General features: G+C 39.1%; 1 protein-coding gene across 1 annotated transcript; it reads right to left on the reverse strand.

The window, feature by feature from the left end:
• Positions 1 to 19: 19 nt before the first annotated feature.
• LOC104542239 (ADP-ribosylation factor-like protein 8B) lies at positions 20 to 21,344 on the reverse strand. Its single transcript, XM_010186477.1, has 7 exons — positions 21,333 to 21,344; positions 18,920 to 19,000; positions 8,284 to 8,357; positions 7,832 to 7,925; positions 5,626 to 5,693; positions 2,242 to 2,312; positions 20 to 69 (listed from the first exon to the last, which is right to left on the reverse strand). Exons 1-7 carry the CDS (start codon positions 21,342 to 21,344, stop codon positions 20 to 22), a joined length of 450 nt encoding a protein of 149 aa, XP_010184779.1.
• Positions 21,345 to 21,850: the final 506 nt, after the last annotated feature.

Genomic DNA, 21,850 nt, shown 5'->3' on the forward strand with positions numbered 1-21,850 from the left:
TCTTCAGCAAAAGTTTCCTTCAACAGTGTCTTGATTTGGAGTGCTGAATAAGCCATTGTAATGTTATGTCTGCCAGGACAGATAAAACAAAATGAAAAACTCAGCAGCCTGTTTGCAAAGTGTGAAAGGACAACAAAAACCAGCAGGTTAATATAAATTAAAACAAACAAACAAACAAACAAAAACCAGAAACCACAGGCTCTCATTTCCACTTAATTAAAAATTTAGTACTTAAAGCCTCAGGGAGGGCTTTTTTTTCCCCCCTGATGTTTTTTATTTGTTTTTAAATTATGTACATTGTGTATTCTTGAAATATGATGACTGACATCAAGTTCTCTAAGCCACAGATGAGGAGCTGTTGGAAAGGCAAGGATTTAACATGACCATAAAATGAACAGTAAAATCCAGACTGGCATGAAATGCAGTGTCAGACAAAGCCAGAAATACATGACCGGAAGGAAAGGGAAGGGCAAACATCTGACAGAGCATTAAGAAGTCATTTAGGTAGGTTGTAGGAGTCCAAGGTCTCTGAAAGACATGCAACACTGGACTGAAATTTGATAGCTGAAATTGGTACCCCTCCTGATACAATCTAATGCATTGGGCTGAAAACTGCAGCAGTTCACAAACTGATTCATGAGCAGATCAGATGTTACTGCCTCAAGGCAGTAACATCTGTCAGGGAGGTAGGAAGAACTTCAGGAGGCGCCAATAGCTCTAGCCCTCAGATTTAAATTTGTTGCCACATCTGTCCTAAATTTAAGACAGCACTCCGTGAATATCCTGGAAATCCAGCTTAGGCACTTAGACTGCAGACAAAAGCATCCCACGGCATCTAAAACAAAGCTAATAACTATACACCCATCTTCCAGGGTCTCTCAGGGCACACAAACTGGCAGCCTTACACCTACACTTCCTGATGAAACCAGTTAGCTGGGCAGCAGTCTGCACTGGAAAAAGACTGTCATGTCATTCAACTGTATTGACATAAATCAAAATTGCAGAGGAAGAATACAGCTACTGGTCTTCTCCTTAACAGCTTACTAGTTTCCTCACTTTAAAAGCTAAATATGTTTTCATTATAGCTTTTCATTATAAATTATATTTTCCAGTCCTTTGACCTCCTTAGCTTCTTGCCCAACATCTTTTCAGTTTCTCAAGCTCCTCCTCAAAATACAGCATACAGTGCTCTAGCAATGCCTGCACAGTTCCAAACACACGTAACATACACAAGTCTGCCCCCATTTGTTATTTCTTTGGGGAAATATTCAGGAACCAGGTTAGCCTTTCGAGGCACAGTGTTATACTGGAAGATACTTGACTGATTCTCAGTTAGGATTTGAGTCTTTTTCATCACTACTCCCAGGACCTTCCATAAGTAAGCGATCTACAGTTCTGCATTAACTATTACTCTTTTTGTTATTTTCCCATTTGCAAATTTCAGCATGCTTTTTTTGCATGCTTTTCTCCTCCAGGCCATCCATATAAATGTACCACAATCAAAACCTATTTCCTCCAGGATCCTTTCAGAAACTATGTTGGTTTTACCAGTTTCTAGTCACAATACCACTACTGACATCCTTCACTGCAACCTTGCCAATGTGATGAGAATCAAGCACTGCATTTCTAAAACTTCAGTCACTTTTGCACTGCCCTTCACTTATGCAGACAGATAATCCTGACTATGTTGTGTATGCGCCTCATTCAGAGACACCTGTTGCACCCCAAGCTGCAGCAAACCTGGGTCTCATCTCATTCAAACCAGCATACCCAAACGGTGTACACCAAATCCAAGAGAAGACCTCGCTGCCTAACACATCTCTGCACACAGCTGAAATCTTCCCCAGCTCTCTGATGCCCAGGTGTCAAAATTTTTAAAGTATCAACTAATAATTGGAAGGTCTTCATATCCAGTTACTATTTTTTCAAAAGTAAGTTTTTGTGATTCAATTACTTTGCATTTTAAATATGCTTTTCCAAGGCCCCTGTCAAATTAATTTCTTAACTTCTCATCTAACTAAATAATTTTACAAGTGCCTTTTAAATTATACTTAAATCTATTTTAAAACAAACACATGCATAAAACAAATTGCATGCAATATTTGCAACAAAATCTTTCAAAGTAAACTGAGATTTTCCATTATATATTGGAGTTACACATTCAAATCTCGTTAGCATTGTTAACATCTGATGCAAAGTGCAAGGTATACACTGATGATGCCGCAAGAAAATAAAGCTTACCAATGTTATCCTTCTCTTTACAGGAAATAGAATAGCAACAGATTTCTCTGTCTTGAATAGCTGAAAGGTTTCTACAGAAAAAAAATAATAAAATAAGTAGTGTTATAACTCCACAAAAACTGACAACAGAAATTTTCATTAAATTACACGTTTTCTGCTTTCTACTCAGTGGATTCAATTGTATCCTCAGACACAAATTTTTAAAAATATGCTACTGCACACAAAAAAGCCCACATTCCTTAAACTGTAAAGATTACAAGGTTATAAATTCATTTCACAAAAATTGAAATTCCTCATTAAGTCAGTGTAATAGTGAATAATAAAACCACAGAAATCCATGAGCTGAAAATAACGTTTTGTAGTGGCAAGCAACATAACCATGTCTTAGCATTCACCTTTTACTCTTTTCACTTAGAATTCAGAGTTCTTCTCTCTAGTAACTCTTATAATCAAGTAACAGCTTCAAATGATCACATAATTAATCTTTAGGATATTTATTATATCATACTTAAATATATCAGATCTGATTCCTACTGAAAGGATGCCTCTATATTTATGAAGAAACTGATTCTTAATTAACTACTGTTTCTAACGAGTCCAGAAAAAAAGCCAGGAGGAGTAAGTGAATGAACGATGAGCTCCTGGCAAAACCCAGTCACAAAACAGCAGGATAAAAAGCGGAAAAAAGGTGGTAGCAGGGACAGGTAACCTGGGAGAAACACAGAATCATTGTTCAAGCATGCAGAGACACAGCTAGGATAGCCAAAGTCCACCTGAAATTGGATCTTGTGAGGGATGTCAAAGGCAATGAGAAGGGGTATGGAAGCGACAAATGAAAGACAAGAGAAAATGTGGGCCCACTGCTGAATGAAACAGGGGGCCTGGTTACACAGGACATGGAAAAGGCAGTACTGAATGCTGCCTTTCATAGAATCATAAAATCACAGAACGGTTTAGGTTGGAATGAACCTTAAAGCTCACCCAGGCCAACCCCTCCTGCCATGGGCAGGGACACCTCCCACCAGACCAGGCTTGCCCAAAGCCCTGTCCAACCTGGCCTTGAACACTTCCAGGGAGGGGGCATCCACAGCTACCCTGGGCAACCTGTGCCAGTGTCTCAGCAACCTCACAGTGAAGAATTTCTTCCTAATATCTAGTTTAAATCTACTCTCTTCCAGTTTAAAACCATTCTCCCTCGTTCTATGACTACCTTTGTTAGCAAGATTAGCCTTCAGGAATCCCAGAGACCAGGGGGAAAAGTCTGGAGAAAGGAAGTTTCAGCCTTGATGGAAGAGGATCAGGTCAGAGAATACATAAGCAAACTGGACATAGAGAAGTCCATGGGCCCTGGAGGGATGCACCTACAAGTGATGAGGGAGCTGGCTGATGGCACTGTTAGGCTGCTCTCTGTAACCTTCGAACAATCATGGTGACTAGGAGATGTGTCTGAAGAGTGAAAGAAAGGACATGTTGCTTATCTTCAGAAAGAACAGGAAAGAGGACCCAGGAAACTACATGTCAGTCAGCTTCACCTTGATCCCTGAGAACATGATGAGGCAACTAATCCTGGAAACCATTTTCAGGCATATGACAAAGGTGGTGATCAGTAGTCATCAGCACGGATTTACAAAGGGGAAATCATGCTTGATCAACTCAATAACCTTCTACATTGAAATCTACAGCCTGGTAAATGAGGGGAGCACAGTGGATATTGTGTACTTTGACTTCAGTAAGGTTTTGACACTGTCTCCCATAATATCCTCATAGACAAGCTGAGGAAGTATGGGCTGGACGAGCAGACAGTGAGGTAGACTGAAAACTGGTTGAACAACTGGGTCCAGAGAGTGGCAATCAGTGGCACGAAGGGTAGTTAGAGGCCAGTGTACCCCAGGGTACTGGGTTCAATCCTGTTCAACGTCTTCGTCAGTGATCTGGAGACTCAGCCTATTTGCTGATGACACAAACTGAGCAGAGTGGCTGATACACCAGAGTTACATTGCCATCCAGAAGGACCTGCACAGGCTGAAGAAATGTGCTGACAGGAACCTCATGCAGTTCAACACGGGGAAGTGCAAAGTCCCTCCTCTGGGAAGAAGCAACTTCAGTCACCAGTATATGTTAGGAGGCCAACTGTCTGGGAAAGCAGCTCTACAGAAAAGGATGCCAAGTTGAACACAATTTGGCAATGTGGTAAAAAAGGTTAACGGTATCCTGGGCTGCATCAGGAGGAGTGCTGCCAGCAGGTCGAGAGAAGTGATCCTTCCCCTCTACACAGCAGTGGTAAGGAGTGCCGAGTCCAATTCTGGACTCCTCAGTACAAGAGGAATGTGAAGCTAGTGGAGAGCACAGTGAAGGGCCACTAAAATCATTAAGGGACTGAAGCATCTCACATATGAGGAAAGGCTGAGAGAGCTGCGACTGTTTAACCTCAAGAAGAGAAGGCTCAGGGAGAATCCTATTGATGTGTACAAATATCTGAAGGGAGGCTGCAAAGAAGATGGAGTCTGGTGACAGGACAATAGGCCATGGGCGCAAACTGAAACACAGGAGACCCCTTCTGAACATAAAGAAACACTTTTTCCCTCTGACGGTGACCAAGCACTAACACAGGTTGTCCAGAGAGGTTGCAGAGTCTCCATCCTTGGAGATATTAAAAAGCCGTCTGGACATGGTCCAGGGCAATCAGCTCCAGGTGACTCTGCTTGAGTAGGTGGGTGGACAAGATGACCTCGAGAGCTTCCTTCCAACCTCAGTTGTTCTGTGTTTCCTATGTCTCAGTTTAGTTGCTTACTCTTTGGACCATCCATCTATACTGACACTTCTCTTCCCACTGATTAAAATTATGTGATTTGAGACATAGAAGCCTATTCTGCAAAATTAGTGCTATACTGGCTATTTTTACAAAATTATATATTTCCTTTACAACTACTCTAACAATGCACCAATTTAAGTTAGTTTCAGTAATCCATAAGCTCTGGATACATGTCAAAAATGTTTGAATTGCTTAATTTTACAGTCAGTAGTTTGGAATTGTTCTGTTCTACTGTCATTCAAGCATTTAACTGCCACTACAAAAACTGCCACACTGAAAAGTGTAAGTGAGCTTGTTACTATCTATAGCAGTTGTATTTTCAGTGGTGGGAAAACAGGACCATCTGAAACAACTTTATACAACCGAAACAAAAATCAAGAGAGGATCAAATCTACTGCAGTCAGTTATCAGCCTAGATTGCTATTTCAACTGCCAGCAGAGCTTGAAGTGGAGTATCGGAGAATGTAAAATGGAATCTGTTATAGCTGGTTATTGCCATATACTACTAACAATTTTCTCTTACATATCAAATTTCACAGTGTCTCAGCTTTTTACAGAGGCCAGCTACTTACAGTTTCTCAATTAACTGCTTTTCATCCAGTGCACCTGGGAGGTCTCTTTTATTTCCAAGGACTAACACCTGAAAGAAATCATTCATATTCATGTTAAATCGAGGAGCAATAAAAGTTTATTTTTGTCTTTAACCATTTGTTGGCATCATTTTGGATCTTGCAGCTAAGTATTTGAAACGCAATAGCAGACAGATTCAAAATGACCAATGATTGTGGGAGGGTCATGGAAATCCTGCTCCTAGCCAGGGTCAGATGCTGGAGTACACCCTCTGAAAACTGGATCCAATTATTTCTGGGTGTATCAGTATCAGAAGTCTCCTCTGGAAGTTAATCTCTCCATTCTGGACGGCATTATGCGATGCTGTCAGATTGTATGCAACTAAACCTGGAGGAAAGTGTGCACCAGGTGCACTCAAGGCACCAATGAACATTCAATTCACAGGACCAAACTAATGTTAATCAAAAGTTGAGCCCCAGCAGTAGAGGCTGTGTCCTCAAGACCCAGACATGATTCCTTCTATAGTTTTGTTCCCCTGCTTCTTAACATTGACACACTGCCAAGCATCCAAACCACCTGTCACCCAAGCACCAGCCAAATAACTGATTTCTCTCCCTCCACTTTGAGCATCTAAGACAGAAATCAGAAAGGCAGCCATTAGGAATTAAGCCTGAGAAATGCAGAAAATTTACTGAATAGATGCTGGAACTCAAAGAGTTCCTATGCAACACTTAAGGCTTAAGGCTTCAAGTATAAATTAAGGTCAGACAAACGGATCGAGCATATTCTAAGATAAAGTAAGCAATGGAAGGTTTTTCTAATTATGATTGCATTATTGTTTTCCAGATGTGCCACAATTCTGAATCAAGACTGCCCCATTATTTCTCATGAATCTGGAACACATTAAAACTCGTTACTTGCAGTCTCAGATTAATAAAGCTACCTTAAAATCTATAGTGTCAAAGCCTGAGCACAATAACTTGAAGGAAGTTCAATACTAGTTACTACCTGTGAACTAAAATTAAGTAAAAAATACATTACTGAACCGTGGAAATTACTCTGCTGGTCAGGCTGGACAACTGGAATGTGATATTATAACATATAAAAGGAAAGGGACTTAATTAAATACTTCTGAAGATATGAGAGACCTATAATTTCAGGAAGGAAAAGTGTGAAGTAAAACAGGACGTGAAGACAGTACAAAGGACAAAATCACTCACCACGAATAGCGTGACTGTAGAGTTCTGTAAGATTTCTTCAATATGTAACATATAGATATGCAACAGTAACAACAAATCTTAAAAAAAAGATGGGGAGTCACTTGAAAAATTCTCCTTTGGAACAGATGTGTGAGAATTTTATTCTCACGATGTTTTCATATTGGCTGTCTACACATTTTCAGATGACTTCAATTACTTGCACTGACCAAGTGTCCAAATATTTGCTTCCATAAAAAGGGGCCAAACAAGAGCCATCAAGTTATGGGTAACTTCTTCCTGATTTGTATGTACCCTTGTTTTCTTTCTTATGATCAAAGGTATGAACTCTTGCTTGCTGATTTCAGCATTAAAGATCAATGCTAACTTGATTAATTTGTACTAGCTCTAAATTGGCAGATTACAACTAATTAAACTACATTAGGCTCTAGGTCCATAATTCCTCACTGGATTTTCTGCAGAATATACTATTCTCTGACACTTCCTAATGGAGAACAGATGCATATTTGCATTTTTTCCTTTAGCCTAGTTTAAAAAACTACGAAGTCAAGAAAAATCAGAAGTCAGAACACAGAAAAAGTCAAGCTTCTCCACAATCTCTGGAAGCAGAGGACACTCTTTGATGTTAGTGTCTGTCAACTTTCAGAAAGACAACTCTCACGTGCCTTAATATACTGCCAGAAACATACCTGGGTCACTGGTTCAAACCCAGCCAACAAGGGGATTGACTGGAAGCAATTACTGTTGGATAATGCCACATGTGAAAATGATTTTTTTCCAAATCTATTCTGACCTTTAGATTACACTGCAGCACTGATAAGATGCTGAGACCTCTGAAAAAATGTCAAACAATAATTTTTGTAGGGGCGCTGAATGTATCAAGGCTGCAACATATTTAAGATAGTATTTTCAAGAGTCTAGACGAACCAGTTCATGAGGATTTAGGCTACACTGTCTACATTAAGGTAAGAATAATAATCAAAATACTTACTGGAATTCCATGCAATTGTGGCTTATCTATTAAACTGTGTAGCTCATTCTTTGAGGCTTCTACTTTTTCCAAGTCTGCTGCATCCACCATGTAACTGCAATGAGAATATAGTTATTTATGGTATTGTCCATTATGTGTAGAAAGTTGCATTAAAACATCTGAAATGTGACAAATGCGTTCACACTGACAACAGCATTAAAACTGCCCTGAGTTGTAGAAGCTCTGCATTTACTAATACAGGAAGATACAGAAATAAATATGGGCTATGGGGAAAAAAATGGCCTGGAACATGCAATTTCTTATATACCTGGGTTGCTGGATGTGTAAAACACACTACTTTTATAAAGCTGGGTCTTCTTACGTGACGGAGTTTGACAGGAAGGAAAGCATATCTATATTAATAATATATAATTAAAAATAAATTTTCTATGGGCATACACAAGAACACTTACACAACTGCATTGACTCCTCGGCAATAACGCTCCCACATGCTTCGAAACCTTGGCTGCCCTCCAATGTCCCAAACCTGGAAAAGGCAAGAACAGCCCAACCCCAAAACTTTTTTGAACTACACAGAACAGAACAGAAGAGCTCTTACATGCAGCATGCAGGCTGTATTGACAATGCCTAAATGTAGGCAGTTTTTTAAGTGACCTTCCTCTAGAGGCTGGTCTTCTCAGCCCCTTCCAGCCAATAGAGTGGACAGGCACATTCAGAGGACAAGTCACTCCCATGATACTAACAGCTCCAAATCTCCATTTGGAGAACTCAACCCTTTCCCACTCACTGCAAGAAAAGTCTTACTCAGATACCAAAGCGCATTTTGCACATACACAGTCTAAAACCCAGAAGGAACAGAATCACTGTATGGAAACAGTTATGAAGTTGCATTTTTTATGGAGCTAGGGAGACCTGAGTTAGGAATGCATCAGGCCTTCAGCAGGATAAAGATGGATATTAAGTAAACAAAGAATTGGTCAGAGAGAAGATTATGCCTGTGTAAAGGATTATATATTCTAGGCAGCTCCAATATCTCCATAGCTCACCATTTGTTCATCAAATGTGCTTTAAAAGACACACGGATTAACTGATCAGAACCAGCAAGGAAACTAGTGTAGGGTAGGCCTGAAGCGATTAATCAGTGAATCTTAAGGAAAGGAAGCTCACATTCTGCTTGGGATTTTATAAAGCTCCAATCCTGCAAATACTTATGCTTGCTATTAGTGTCCAGCAATCCTGCTGTATTGCTTATTATTAAAAGGCTAGTGCATTATTATTCTGTACAGGAGTTACTTATTCTGCTTTGCTTGCAAAAATTCAGTATTTTTTGGTGGATAACAATAATCTTGTTTCAAAACTGTTTTCATGATCAAAATACCAAGGAAAGGATCTAAATCATGCAGGCAAGGGCTGTGTGATGATGCAGCTGTTGCAGTTTCATCCAAGGACAGTTGTGTTACAAGTGACACATCTATTAAAATAGTGATGAACACCGAAAAATAAAAGGAATGGATTTCTTCCTATGTCAAAGACAAAGAGAAGTAATTATTCCTTATTTTAATCAAATTTAACTGGCAAAACAATAGGTACTGTGTATCAGATCTAGGAGGCATATTCATTACAGCACAAACTAAATTTGGAAGTAACATACAGAGAAGCAATTTTTCTTAAGAGTTGTTTTCATATTTATACTTTATATCAAACATATTAAACCTGCTGTGGCAACAAAGAATTGCACAAAACAGTGAGACTCAACAGACCCTGGGGATAGTGCCTTTTTCTACTAATGTGGACTGTATTTTTAATTCCACAATCCATAAATCATAGTTATATGTCAATTTCTCTATCATTTTCAACATCCTATGTTCATATTTTAGAAAGAAATATTTCCCAATTAACCATTAAAATAATTCCCTGATTGATACCTCACTGTCCCTCCTGGCATTATATATATACACACACATATATAATGGGGGGATATATATATATCGTATATCACCTAAATGTAGATTGCCTTTGATCTCCTTTATAAGATAAGAATTTTACACTTTTAAGAGAGTTGAGAACTTCTGACCATGGAACAGATATCAATTATTATCTGCACTGACATTTGAAGCGCTGTTTCAAAAGACTTAATAAAATAAACCTTTTATTTTAAACGCTTGAAAGAGATGAGTACATAGTTTAGTACTATAGCTAGATGACAAACCTCACACTAACACTAATTATTCCAGTAACTCATCAGGACCTTGAAACTATCAGTAACCATCTGGTGCACATCTGTGTATCTGGAAAAAGAAACCAAATTATTTTCTCTGTAGATCAGAGAAGAACGAATGCGAAGAGGACAGGGAAGGCCAGTAGTAATAGATTTCTGGAGACTGACAGTGATTATTCCTGGTATCCAGAAAAATCTTCAAGATTAAGTAGCCTGGACTAATCACAAAATAAATATATGATAAAGAAATACTGGGTTTGTCCTTGTTTGATGATATGCTATTTCTATACTATATTAAAGTGCACTGCAGAACAAGTATTATTCTCATTAGGAGAAAGTCACCTTGAAACAATGGAAAAATAAGTCATTTCCAGTCAGTTTTCCTAATGAGGCTTATAGCTATTCATTAAAGTACACCATGAAGGACACAAGATAGACTAGGTGTTTTTAATAGTGCTTGGGAACCCAGTTTACGTCAATATATTAAGCTCTAATTATTTGAAGTAGGGAGAAAATAAATGCATTAAATAAAATAAATCCTCACCTTTTTGCCTATGAAATTAAAATAGTGCTAGTAGTAACTTTCTAATACTCTTTGTTATATTGAATAGCCAATGACAGAGTGAACTACCTTACTCAAAACACAAATCTCTGCCCCAGACCATTTCCACTATAAATGACTGAACGGACAAAACTGTGACAACACAAGAGGCACTCGGGAAGGAAAGGGGTCTTAGTGTTAAAGAAGTTTTCTCACATGAGCTTTGCACGTTTTGTACATTACCTAATTTTTTACCCTAGTATTTAATATACAGGTAAAAAGTATAGTCTGGTTGTGAACTGGGAGAGACAGGAGATTACACCTTAACAGCGGATATACAGCTAAACTATAATGTTTCCCAGGAAAAGGCTGCCAGATACAGAAGAGAAGAAAAAGCAGCTCAATTGAAGATGACAGCAACTCATGTCAGGTATGAGCAAAAAAGCTTTCTAACACTTAGGGTGAAAGAACATTGTACAAAACAAGGGATATTGTTGAACCTTCTTCACGGAAGAACAAATTTTGAGAAACAATTACCTAAGGTATTTGGGTAAATATCTGATTCAACTCAGAGCACAAGTTTGGTTTAGATCACTCCTTGAGATCAACTCTTAATCTTCATTTTTAGGAGTCCCAGCAGTTACTCTGAATGACTGGAAAGACATTCAACACTGCCTGTTCTGACTCAGGACACTGGCTTCTGGCCCCATGTGTCTGTCCCAACCACTGTAGAGGTCCCTATCTAATGCACGATCCTGTCTCCTGCTCCCAGCGCAGATACAGCCTCCAAGGCCTCTCTTCCCAATTATCAGATGCCAGAGTGCTTTCAGACTTTTCCTTCTTAATTGATTATTGAGTAATTCTGAGTATGCTCCATACTGAGCCACTCTTTAACCCTAATTCAAGTCCTTTTTACAGAATCACAGAACCACTTAGACTAGTGGGGGGGGCCTTTGGATATTGTACAAACTCACTCTGGTCAAAGCAGGAGCAAACTACTACAAGGACAGACTGCAAACCTGCCTGGTCAACCTGTTTCCATGTTCAATCACCCTCACAGTAAAACCACTTTTTCTTATGGTTTAAATTGAATTTCTCATATTTCAGTTTGTGCCCACTGCTACTTGTCCTGTCACTGGGCATCACTGAGAAAAGTTTGGCTACACCTTCTGACTATATTGATGAAATCTCCCTGAGTCTTCTCTTCTCTGGGCTCAAGAGTCTCGGATTATCTCAGCATCTCCTCATATGAGAGATACTCCAGTCCCTTAATGGTCTTCATGGCCCTTCACTGGACTCTCTACAGTAGCTCCACATCCCTCCTGTACTGGAGAGCCCAGAACTGGACACAGTACTCCAGGTATGGCCTTACCACTGCTGAGTAAAAGAGAGGGATGACCTCTCTTGACCTGTTTTCAAAGATCTTTCTAATGCAGCTCAGGATGCCGCTGGTCTCTCTGCTGCAAAGATAAACAGCTTGCCAATGGTCAACATCGTCAGCCAAGACCCCCAGGTCCTTTTCTGCAAAGCTGCTTTCCAGCCACTCAGTCTGTAGTGGTGCCTGGGTTGATTCTTAGATGCAGGACTTTGTACTTTCCTTTCTTTAACTTCATACAGGTCCTGTCAGCCCATTTCTCCAGCCTGTCAAGGTCCCTCTGGATGGCAGCATAACCCTCTGCTCTATCAGCCACTCCTCCTGGTTTAGTATCAGCACCCTGTCCCATCATCCAGGTCCCTAATGAAAACACAAAACAATCCCTGGGGTATATTGCTAAGAACTGAACTTCCTGCTGTGCATCACAGCCCTTTTGAAACATACAAAGCTTTCCTTACATACAACTATCATGAATCACTGGGACATCCCACAAAATTTCTTCTTTTTAAAAACAACCACTTTGTCCTGAAATCAGCCCAGATATGGCACAGCCTTTTCAGAGTGACCCAAGCCATACAGAATCGCCAGTACTTGCGAAAACACTGCTGGAGCTATACAGCCAGTACATATAGAGGCTGGTATTACTGCATGACATGCGAGACAGTGACATGACAGGTTTTATGTTTTTTAATTGCTGCTGAATAGCAGGGTGAAGCATTACAAAGCAAGAGGATTCTGTTTCTATGAGGATGTTTTGAGACTTTGAAACTGCTATCCAAAGGAGGGAGAAGTGCTACAATGAAGGAAGCTGGAAGAGGAATGCACAGAGCCGAGATACTCTTCCTCCTCCTCCTCTTTCTTCTCCTCCTCCCTCTCTGCCCACATCAGAGCAAGTAGCAAGAAGCTTTGCTTCACCCTCCAGCTCCCGTGGAAGGACGCTGGCCTCTAGTGGTGACAGCTGGGGTGACCGCAACCCAACCTCTGCATCTCCAGTCCCCTGAGCTCACGGCCCAGCAATATTTAGAGGTGTGCAAAAACTTACTGGCAGTGCTGTTGTAAGTCAGCAAGCTTAAACGAAGTGCAAGAACAAGGAAAATGAAGCTGCTGCATTGCCTGTTCGTGTGCATGCCCTGTGTTGCTCTCTTTCTTTTTTATACCTGAGACTATTCTAAGGTCATCACTCTGAATATCAAAGATTCATTAGGTGGAGCTTCACAATCATTTAAAAACCATTCCTAGAGCATGTCAGCTGATGCTTTCGAAATTTGGTTTGTTAAAAGAAACTTTTTAGCTACTGTCTAGCTTCCTGAACAGTAAATCTCATCAGAACAAAAAGATTATTCATATTGAGCTAATCCAAAAATACAGAAATTCCATCAAAATCACATCAGTCAAAACCACAAAACTTGCCTGAAATTAAAACCTCAAATTAATTCAGTCATAGATTTTTTTTTTGTCAGGAAAAAAGTGACAGCCATCAGTTTTACTATGAACTTCATCAAAAACGTTTTAACAGATCCCTAAATTGTAGTATATTGGGTATTTTGATGCTGGAAATCATCCTATAATTTAATACCTCAACCACAACCTCAAAATCCATAAAGGTTCCTGCATAGATTTCAAATACTTGTTAAATCTTTCCTCTTTACCTCCTCTTTTTTTTAAATAACAGGTGACAGGTTTTATTAAATATATTGACAAACCAACACCCAACAATTCATTGTTAAAGCTGATAGCTTTGCATTTCTGATCAAGCTCAACTTCATTTAAAGAGCACATGAAATTGGCATCTTCCTACAAAATGTTTCAGCTTGCGTAGATCAGTGTTTTTCTTTCAGTATGGCTCAGATGAACACTCACACACAGAGGCATGCCTGTGACCATACTTTTATACTCTAGAATTAGAGACTAAATATGAGAATAAATCTGCTGGCTTCTGGAAATCACTGCCAAAATCAGAAGCAACTGAAGGAAGACCATGGGCTCCTCAGTTCGTGTTGCCTCCTGGAACTGTATGGAATCCAGAGATATAACTGTAGTCAAGAAACTAGGCAGTGATGCTGCGCTGGCATAGTACATCCTTTCAGTGACCTATCCCAAAATATGGCAAAAACCACATAAATCATTAGTATCACCTACTACTTGGTGTTGCGACTTCCTTCGTGCATGGCAATCAGTCTTAGCCTTCTGGAATGCCACTTTTTCACTTGACTTTTTGACCCAGATGTTTTCTCAGCCTCACTTTTATAGTGAGTTTAATTGATTTTGTTTTGCAGTGTCCCCTGAGACCTTTGAAAAAGGTCAGATGCAAGACCTATCTGCCTACCATGAAGACCATTCCTGCCATGTTTGAAGGACTTCACAGGTTTAGTAAAATAACACTTTATCCAGGAATTTTAATAATAGCTGACAGTTGGATATCATAATATTACTATGAAAAAGGTAACCTGCTTTGCTGGGATAAAAAGGTTGAAGAAAATTTCACTCTGAATCCTTGTTGACTAGGCTGCAAAGAGCCCATCAAAGGATTCCAGTAAGAGGCACCCCCCTCACCATTCTTCAGCCATCAATTTATCAACAAATGATGCCATTCTTCTCACAGAAAAGTAATTTTGGAAACTTTATCTAGCAATCAGCTTACCTAGATGGAGGAATAGTGATGTACAAGTACTTCATCTTGACAGGCTTTTAAGGAAATAAGCATCTATACGTAAGACCCATATTCCCCTACACACCTTACTTTCACTGTTGCAGCAGAGAGACCATGAAAGCTGGTTAAGATAAATTATATTGCTGTGCAGACTGGCTTCCAAACCAAGTATAATTTTTGAAAACACATTAACAACATCAGCATTATCCCCTTAACAACTCTGTAATAACGATACATAACATGACTTTTGAGATCAAAGTGTAAAACAAGGCACAGTTCCACAGAAACTCACATACCTCCTCCCTGTATGAACGCAATCTTGCAATATCATCTGTGCAGACAACTCCAGTACAAACTTATTAGTAATTTCCTTCACCTACTTAAATTACTCTGGCTCCAAAAATACTTTATTTTGAAGACTCTACCTGTAAATGACTTTTGTTTGTCTAATTGAATGAACCATCAACAGCTTTCTCATTTTCTTCCATGTCTGACAATTCTGTAGCACCATCAGTATAGCACTCCAACTCTCCTTATGCTTTCTCTACATAGACTGTCAATCATGGCCTTATTGTTTCTATTCAAAAGACAGAAAACAAGGGAACTGAAAGGAAATTCCTATTCCTGTGGATTATTTATGAACTGTGGTTGAATGCAGTAACTTTTTAATTGACTGTAGCATTTGTGGACTTCTTTGATCAGTGGTAAAGCAAGGGAAGTGTGATGAAAACTGTCTGAAACTGATGTTTAGGAATAATTAAAATAGAATCCTCTCCTGGATAAATTGGGAAGCATTGCTAAAGCTCAAGCGGAAGGTACTGATTCAGTACAAATGCCATTTTCTGAAAGGGAAGGGAAGGGCAGGAGGACAAAGAACACCTGCATGCCTGGAAGAACAGTAAGAAAAAAATACCTCTCTAGAGAAGTGAAAACATCAGACAGTTTGACCACTTAAACAGAAACAAATAGCTTTTCCCTGTGAGTCTGCATCTGCTGCTTTGTATCACAATGCTAATCACAATTTTGCCACTGGTCCTGTTCTCCTTCACATCTGCCGTTGATGTATAAGAGGTCAAGAAAGCATGAGATAGCCTTAGGATGCATTTGCACTTCTAAGGCAGTACCTCTGATGTTCCTGCTGTAAATACACTATTCGATTTGCTGTCACAGCTAGCGTACATGTTCATTTGTGTATAATAAACAGAATCTTGGGGGAGAAAATCTATACAATTAGCACATCAATCAGACTGTTCTGGTATCAATGCCCACTGACTTCTCAATAAATTCTCTTTCATAACTAATATGAATCATGAATTAATCATAAGGACTACAAAACTTAACACCATCCAACATTCATAAATCCTAACAATACAGCATTAAACATTTATTTTTTAAAAAATATTTTCACTGATGTATCTGAATCCAGAGTCTATGTGTGTATACTGAACACGTAATTCTGGTAGCCCTCTAGCAACAGGTTATACTAGTTCTGCTTAAGTTTGTAGCTACTAGAGTGGAAGAATGAAGGAAAACTTCATTTTTCTCACCAAATGGAGAGACTGCTTTCTTCCTGTTCAGATTCAGTGCTCTAAATATGGTGATATGCAGCTATCTAAGTCAATCTATCCAGGCTGCCCCAGAAATGCATCATTTTGCCTGTGTCTGTATCCTGCTTTTCCATGCTCTGATGCACATAGTTGTTTGGGGAGAACACTACCAAGGTAATTTGACTGGGGAGAAACCAGCACTGGGACAGGTTTGGGTTGGCTGGTTGTTGGTGTTTTTAGATGTTGCTTTCATCTAGAGGAGTTGGCTGATCTGACTACCACTTTGCCACGTGATCACTGGTGCTGATGGAAAAGGGGTGCAAGGGTGCTACTTTTGTCACCTGAAAGACCAGTTCAGTTACCTTTTAGTCTTTCTGATTCCTGGGTCTCTAAAATATACCAAACATCCAGGGTTGGCTGCAAGAATTAGTGCTGAGAGGTTTTTGACTCCGGTCACCCACATTTTCCCTAGATAAAGCCCAACTGATGCAGGCTTACTCATATCGCCATATAAACCCCTGTGTGTTTCCAGAGAGTTGCCCACTGTGTACAGTAATACTAGTCTTGACTACCAGTAGATGAACTCTAAAGTTTAACTGGATTTCATTGTCATGCCATTAGTTCCTACTTATTTACAGTAGGCAGCTGCACATGAATAGAAGGGTTTGCCAGACACACCACTAACAGTGAATTCCATGAAGACAATGCTGACAATTTTGATCTTCAAGAATAAACTGTAAAATGAGAGCCACTGCACACTCACAGGTGTTAGCAATTCAAGCATCTCTCAATTCAGCCCTGAAGAATTTATAAAAAGTAAGAAACCAAGAGAAAAATAATTTCTGCTTCTGTTATGTGTGCAGATTGAGGGTGTTATCCTCTAAAAATTTCAAGTTTCGCTCCTGTAACTCTTGCAGTATGTGCTTTTATTGCTACAGTATATTAGAATAAACATAATAAAAGTATAATAATTTGAATTTATTTTAAAACATTACGTTGGACATTTTCTCCTACTATGACACAAAAGCTGGTTGTTCAAGGCTACAGAAAGACATTCCCTACTGAAAAAAATCTCTACTGAAACTTTTGCATCCTGGAAGGACACACTTTTTACTTCAAAGACGAGTTTGGCCATGTTGCACTGAGTATTGTAGTGCTCATCATGTGACAGTTTCATTTTTTTAAACTCACAAACACACACACACCATCTACACTAAAAAAAATATAGTTTAGGCTTCTATCAATCATTTACCTTTCAGGAAATGAACTAATTAAAAATGCTTATATGATGATAATTTGTCTTCTTGCTCACCTGGTTTGTGATAAGAGAGGTCAGAATCTCTCTCAAAGTAGGCTCTGATCATGTACTTATCATAATGATCACGCATAAAGTCACAAAGTTGAGGTTACCAAGGCAATAATGACTCTCCTCCACTCTACTTTTATTCCATTTTTCATTTTATTCCATTTTCCCCTTTAAGCCTTTTACAGTCTTTACTGTGGGCCTGTTTTTAAGATACACACCACCATTTATTTCTGGTGATCTGCCAAAGCTTCTTGAGAAATTGAAATCAGACCAAATCATAGGTAATGTTAAGAGTTTTTATTTCAGCCAAACCTGACATGAATGTCAACAGGGTATATGTGAGAGGGAGAGCTGGGGTGATGAGCGGAAATAGTTGGGGGAACTGGACTTTCCATTTCAATAGATTTCAAGAGAATGGCTTGAAACACACAAGCAGTTGTAGAGGAACCTATTGATTGTTTTGCAAGCTTATAACAGAGTAGATACACAAGTGAAATGTACAGCTGAAGGCCCTACAGTCATGTGAAATTTTGAAAAACTATAGAAAAATATCAAGACCAGAAACAGACAGGCAGTCACAGTGCCTATAACCCTATGGCCATTTTAGGTTTAGGTGTTTTTAATTCAGCTTTAATAACTTCCAATCAACAGAAGTCAAGTATCTCTTTTACCACCCTTTACCCGCTCACTGTTTAGAGCACATGGATAGACAGTTAACAACTGCTTATATTCACATTACAGGACATTTCAGAAAATCCTCCCTAGGTTTAGGAGTCCTACCAAACCAGAGGAAAAAGAGTATCTTTAGAACTGAGGGAAAAAGAAGAGAAAATGAAGGAAAAGGAGGGAAAAGTCAAGGTAAAGGCAAAAACCTTTCTTTTCTTCACTTAATTTTAGATAGAAATTATGGATTCGATCTAGACTAATCAACCAGACTGCTTTTACAATCAAATAATGGAGAAAGCCTTAAGGCTACTGGCATGATTTATCTCTGTTTTGGTGCCTATGGCATGAATCACAACCAAACTGGCGTCACCTATATTTCTCTATAGGCCTAAGAGATGGTTCCCTGACAACTGACTTATATGTTCTGTTTCTGTATGGCTGTAAGTTAGGAGTGAAGTAGCTGCAGATGTCACGTAGTTTTGAGAGAGAGAACAGAAGAGGGAGGCACCTTCAAGAGTCCACTCAGCTCCTTTAATATCTCAGAATTTTACGACCTATCTAATGCAAAAGAGTGCAACAAAGCTTCTGCCTGGCATGGATATAAGGAAATCAAGCAGGTAACTGTAACACAAATATACAACTGCATGCTTTTAAAAAGTTACTTGAGATAGAAAAACAGGTAAATGATCCTATCATCTTAAAAGAAATTTCCTATGCTTTCACATTCCAAATTGAAATCCTTTGTCTGTTACTCACTCTGTATTAATTCAAACATGCACACCTACCTTTATGGTAACGTTTCCTTTTGTTATTTTTCTCATATTGAAGCCTACTGTAGGAATCATATCTTCTGTGAACTGCCCTGACTAGAATACAAACACAAAGAAATATATATTATAAAATAGTTGATATCCAGCAGGTGATTTTCTCATTTGCAAACAGAAATTTTATAGTGGTGTAACACTAAAATATCACATTAATTTTCTACAAGAGCACTGGCCAGCACTTCAATTAATGCATTGTCATGCCAAGAAAGACTGTTCATTTTAGTGCCTTTAAATGATCTTTTATTCTCCTCAGCGACAAAGATCAACCCAGAAACCACGAGCCTTCAGATAATTCTTCATCTGCTCCCTAAGCAAACCAGAAAGCAGCACAGCCAACATACAAATTCACAGAATGGTTTCACTTGGAAGGGACCCTTAAAGGTTATCTAGTCGAACCTTCAATATGATAAAATATGCTAAAACTGACTATACTAGGATTTTTCCCTGTAGTTTCGACTACTGTTACCAATGGTTTAACTCCAAATTTAATAAATGGTGACAGAGTACTCATGCAGAGACTACTAAGTGCAGATCCTTTCCTTCTGGCTAGGTGACAGCAGAGGAGTCCTGCTTTGGGAACACCATTAAGACAGAAAAATACAAGGTACTAACTCAGCACACCATAAACCCAAAACATAAAACCAAAGTGCTGCCTCCTCCCCCAGTTCAGAGAAGTGTTTTTACAAGACAGACACTTGTCATCATGCCAATGGGAACCTTACACACATCTACCCACCACAGAGGACAGCTTTGAGGAGAAAACTCAGATCTAAGTAGATAACTCATCATTTATCTTTCTATTTCAAAATGTATCATTAATACAGTACTGTGTCTTCTAGGAGTGGTGTATTAAGATATGCTGATGGTTACTTAAAAGATATTTCTATCTGGAGGCCCAGGTGCAATCTGCAACATACAAAGCAGTCCTGGTCTTCCAGTCATCCAGAGGAGGACCTTCTGGACTTGCCATTGCGCTTCCACACCTACCTGCCCACATTCCCTTCACTCATCTCATCATCCCATGTGCCCTGGGGTTTTTTGTTTTGAAAGAAATTATGGATATGTTGACAAGGAGGAAAGCAGGCATGCTCCAATTGGTCCCTCTCATCTGAAAAGTGGATCAGTTCTTCAGAGTGTGCCAGAGCAACTACATGCCTCACAGTGCACACATTGCCACCAGCTGTCCCAAATGCTGGTCTCTGTGTGCTTTCTGAAATTTTTCACTGTTTGTGGCAGAGTGAGAATACACTATGCCACCAGTTTGTGTTCACAAACTAAGATTCATTATTTTTAATCCAGGTCATTAAAAGCTGCATAGCCTTTGACAGGTAGTTGATCCTCTCACAAGATTTTAGGGTTTGGAATCAGATCCTCCAGGCAAGAAACAACTTCCATCAATTACTTGTTCAGCCTTACCTATAGGAACCTTCTTGCTAAATTCTGTACTATATATTCTCCCAATCTTTTGTTTCTGAAAGTCTCTTTTTTTCCCTCTTTTCTTGCTTCAATGACTTGTCAACAGCAGTAGGAAAAAACAGTGAAGACAAATGCACCTGCAGTTTCATGCAGATACACATACCCAGCAGTGACAGCAGCTTTTCATAGGATGGAGTAAGACAAAGACAATCAGTAACCATCTCCTGTAGCATGTACTGGCCTAATTTGTTAAGATATATAATACATTTATTTGTGGAGGACAAATAAACACATATGAACACTTAAACCCTGAGAATGTAGCAACATTACTCAAACATAGGAACGCCTGGAAAAACAGCCAAACAACTCAGGAGCCTATTGTTTAAACAAACTCACAGAAGCCAGGATTCCACTTTTATTAACAAACTATACAATTATACACCATATTTCATATGTTAAACTGGAATGCAAAAATTAAAAAAAAAACCAAACTCATAACCGCCCTGGTATTAGGGATAAAATGCAATTAGTGTCCCCTTTATTGGTCTTTAGTCTCTTCCTCTAAAAATCTTCCATTCTGGTTGAACAGAAACAGCGACAAAGAAAGTATTATGTTTGAAGTTCTTTATTTCCCCACACAATGAAGAAAAGAAAGCAGTATGTTGAATCCTTTGCCTGCATTAGTCTAAAAACTCTGAGTACTGTGTTTTGTTTCAAGTGCTGCAAGCAACATAAAAAAAAGTATGTTCCATTTTGCTTGCTAAGGTTTTACTCGACAAACTACCTATTTCTGTGAATATTCAAGATGTGCAAACATGTTTATTGTCATATCTCAGTAAAAAAGGAGATTACATCCTGACACAGATGAAAAGAACTGATGGTAAGAAGTTTGTAATGTCCTCTTTAAACATTGCTGAACATTGAACTGATAATGAATACTCTCATAACATCTTACCATAATGACCATGGGGCAGATTCTACCCCATTACATCAGTGCACATCCACAGTAAGGCAGTGACGTTATCCAAGGTTTCCACTGGTAACTGAGGACTAAATATGGCTCAAACTCTTCAGGGAGAAGACTGTCCCAAAGGGTGCTTATTCAGAGTTAGCATTATATAGGATCTCTGAATACTATTGGCAAAGTGGGAAAAAATAGTCATATCCTACAGTTTGTTTTTATGATCCATTGCAGCATGCATTTTAAGTAGCTGCTAGTTTGTGGTGGTTATTTTCATCTCATTGCACTCTAGCCATACACACACCTGCACATAGAGTTCCCAATCTGTTTGTCATCCCTGTAACAGCTGTATTCAAGAGTAACCTATTACGCATTGTCTTATTTCCAAATTCTTCAACCACCCTTCTTTGGTGATTACCATGGCATGTCATCTCCTGACTGAAAGATCCAAAAGCTATAAAATCTGTAACCTGTGACACTTCCCAAAACAGAAAACATGGATGCCTTGTGGA

The sequence above is a fragment of the Mesitornis unicolor genome, unplaced genomic scaffold (genome assembly GCF_000695765.1).
Source record: "Mesitornis unicolor isolate BGI_N332 unplaced genomic scaffold, ASM69576v1 scaffold24966, whole genome shotgun sequence".
NCBI classification, from domain to species: Eukaryota; Metazoa; Chordata; class Aves; order Mesitornithiformes; family Mesitornithidae; genus Mesitornis; species Mesitornis unicolor.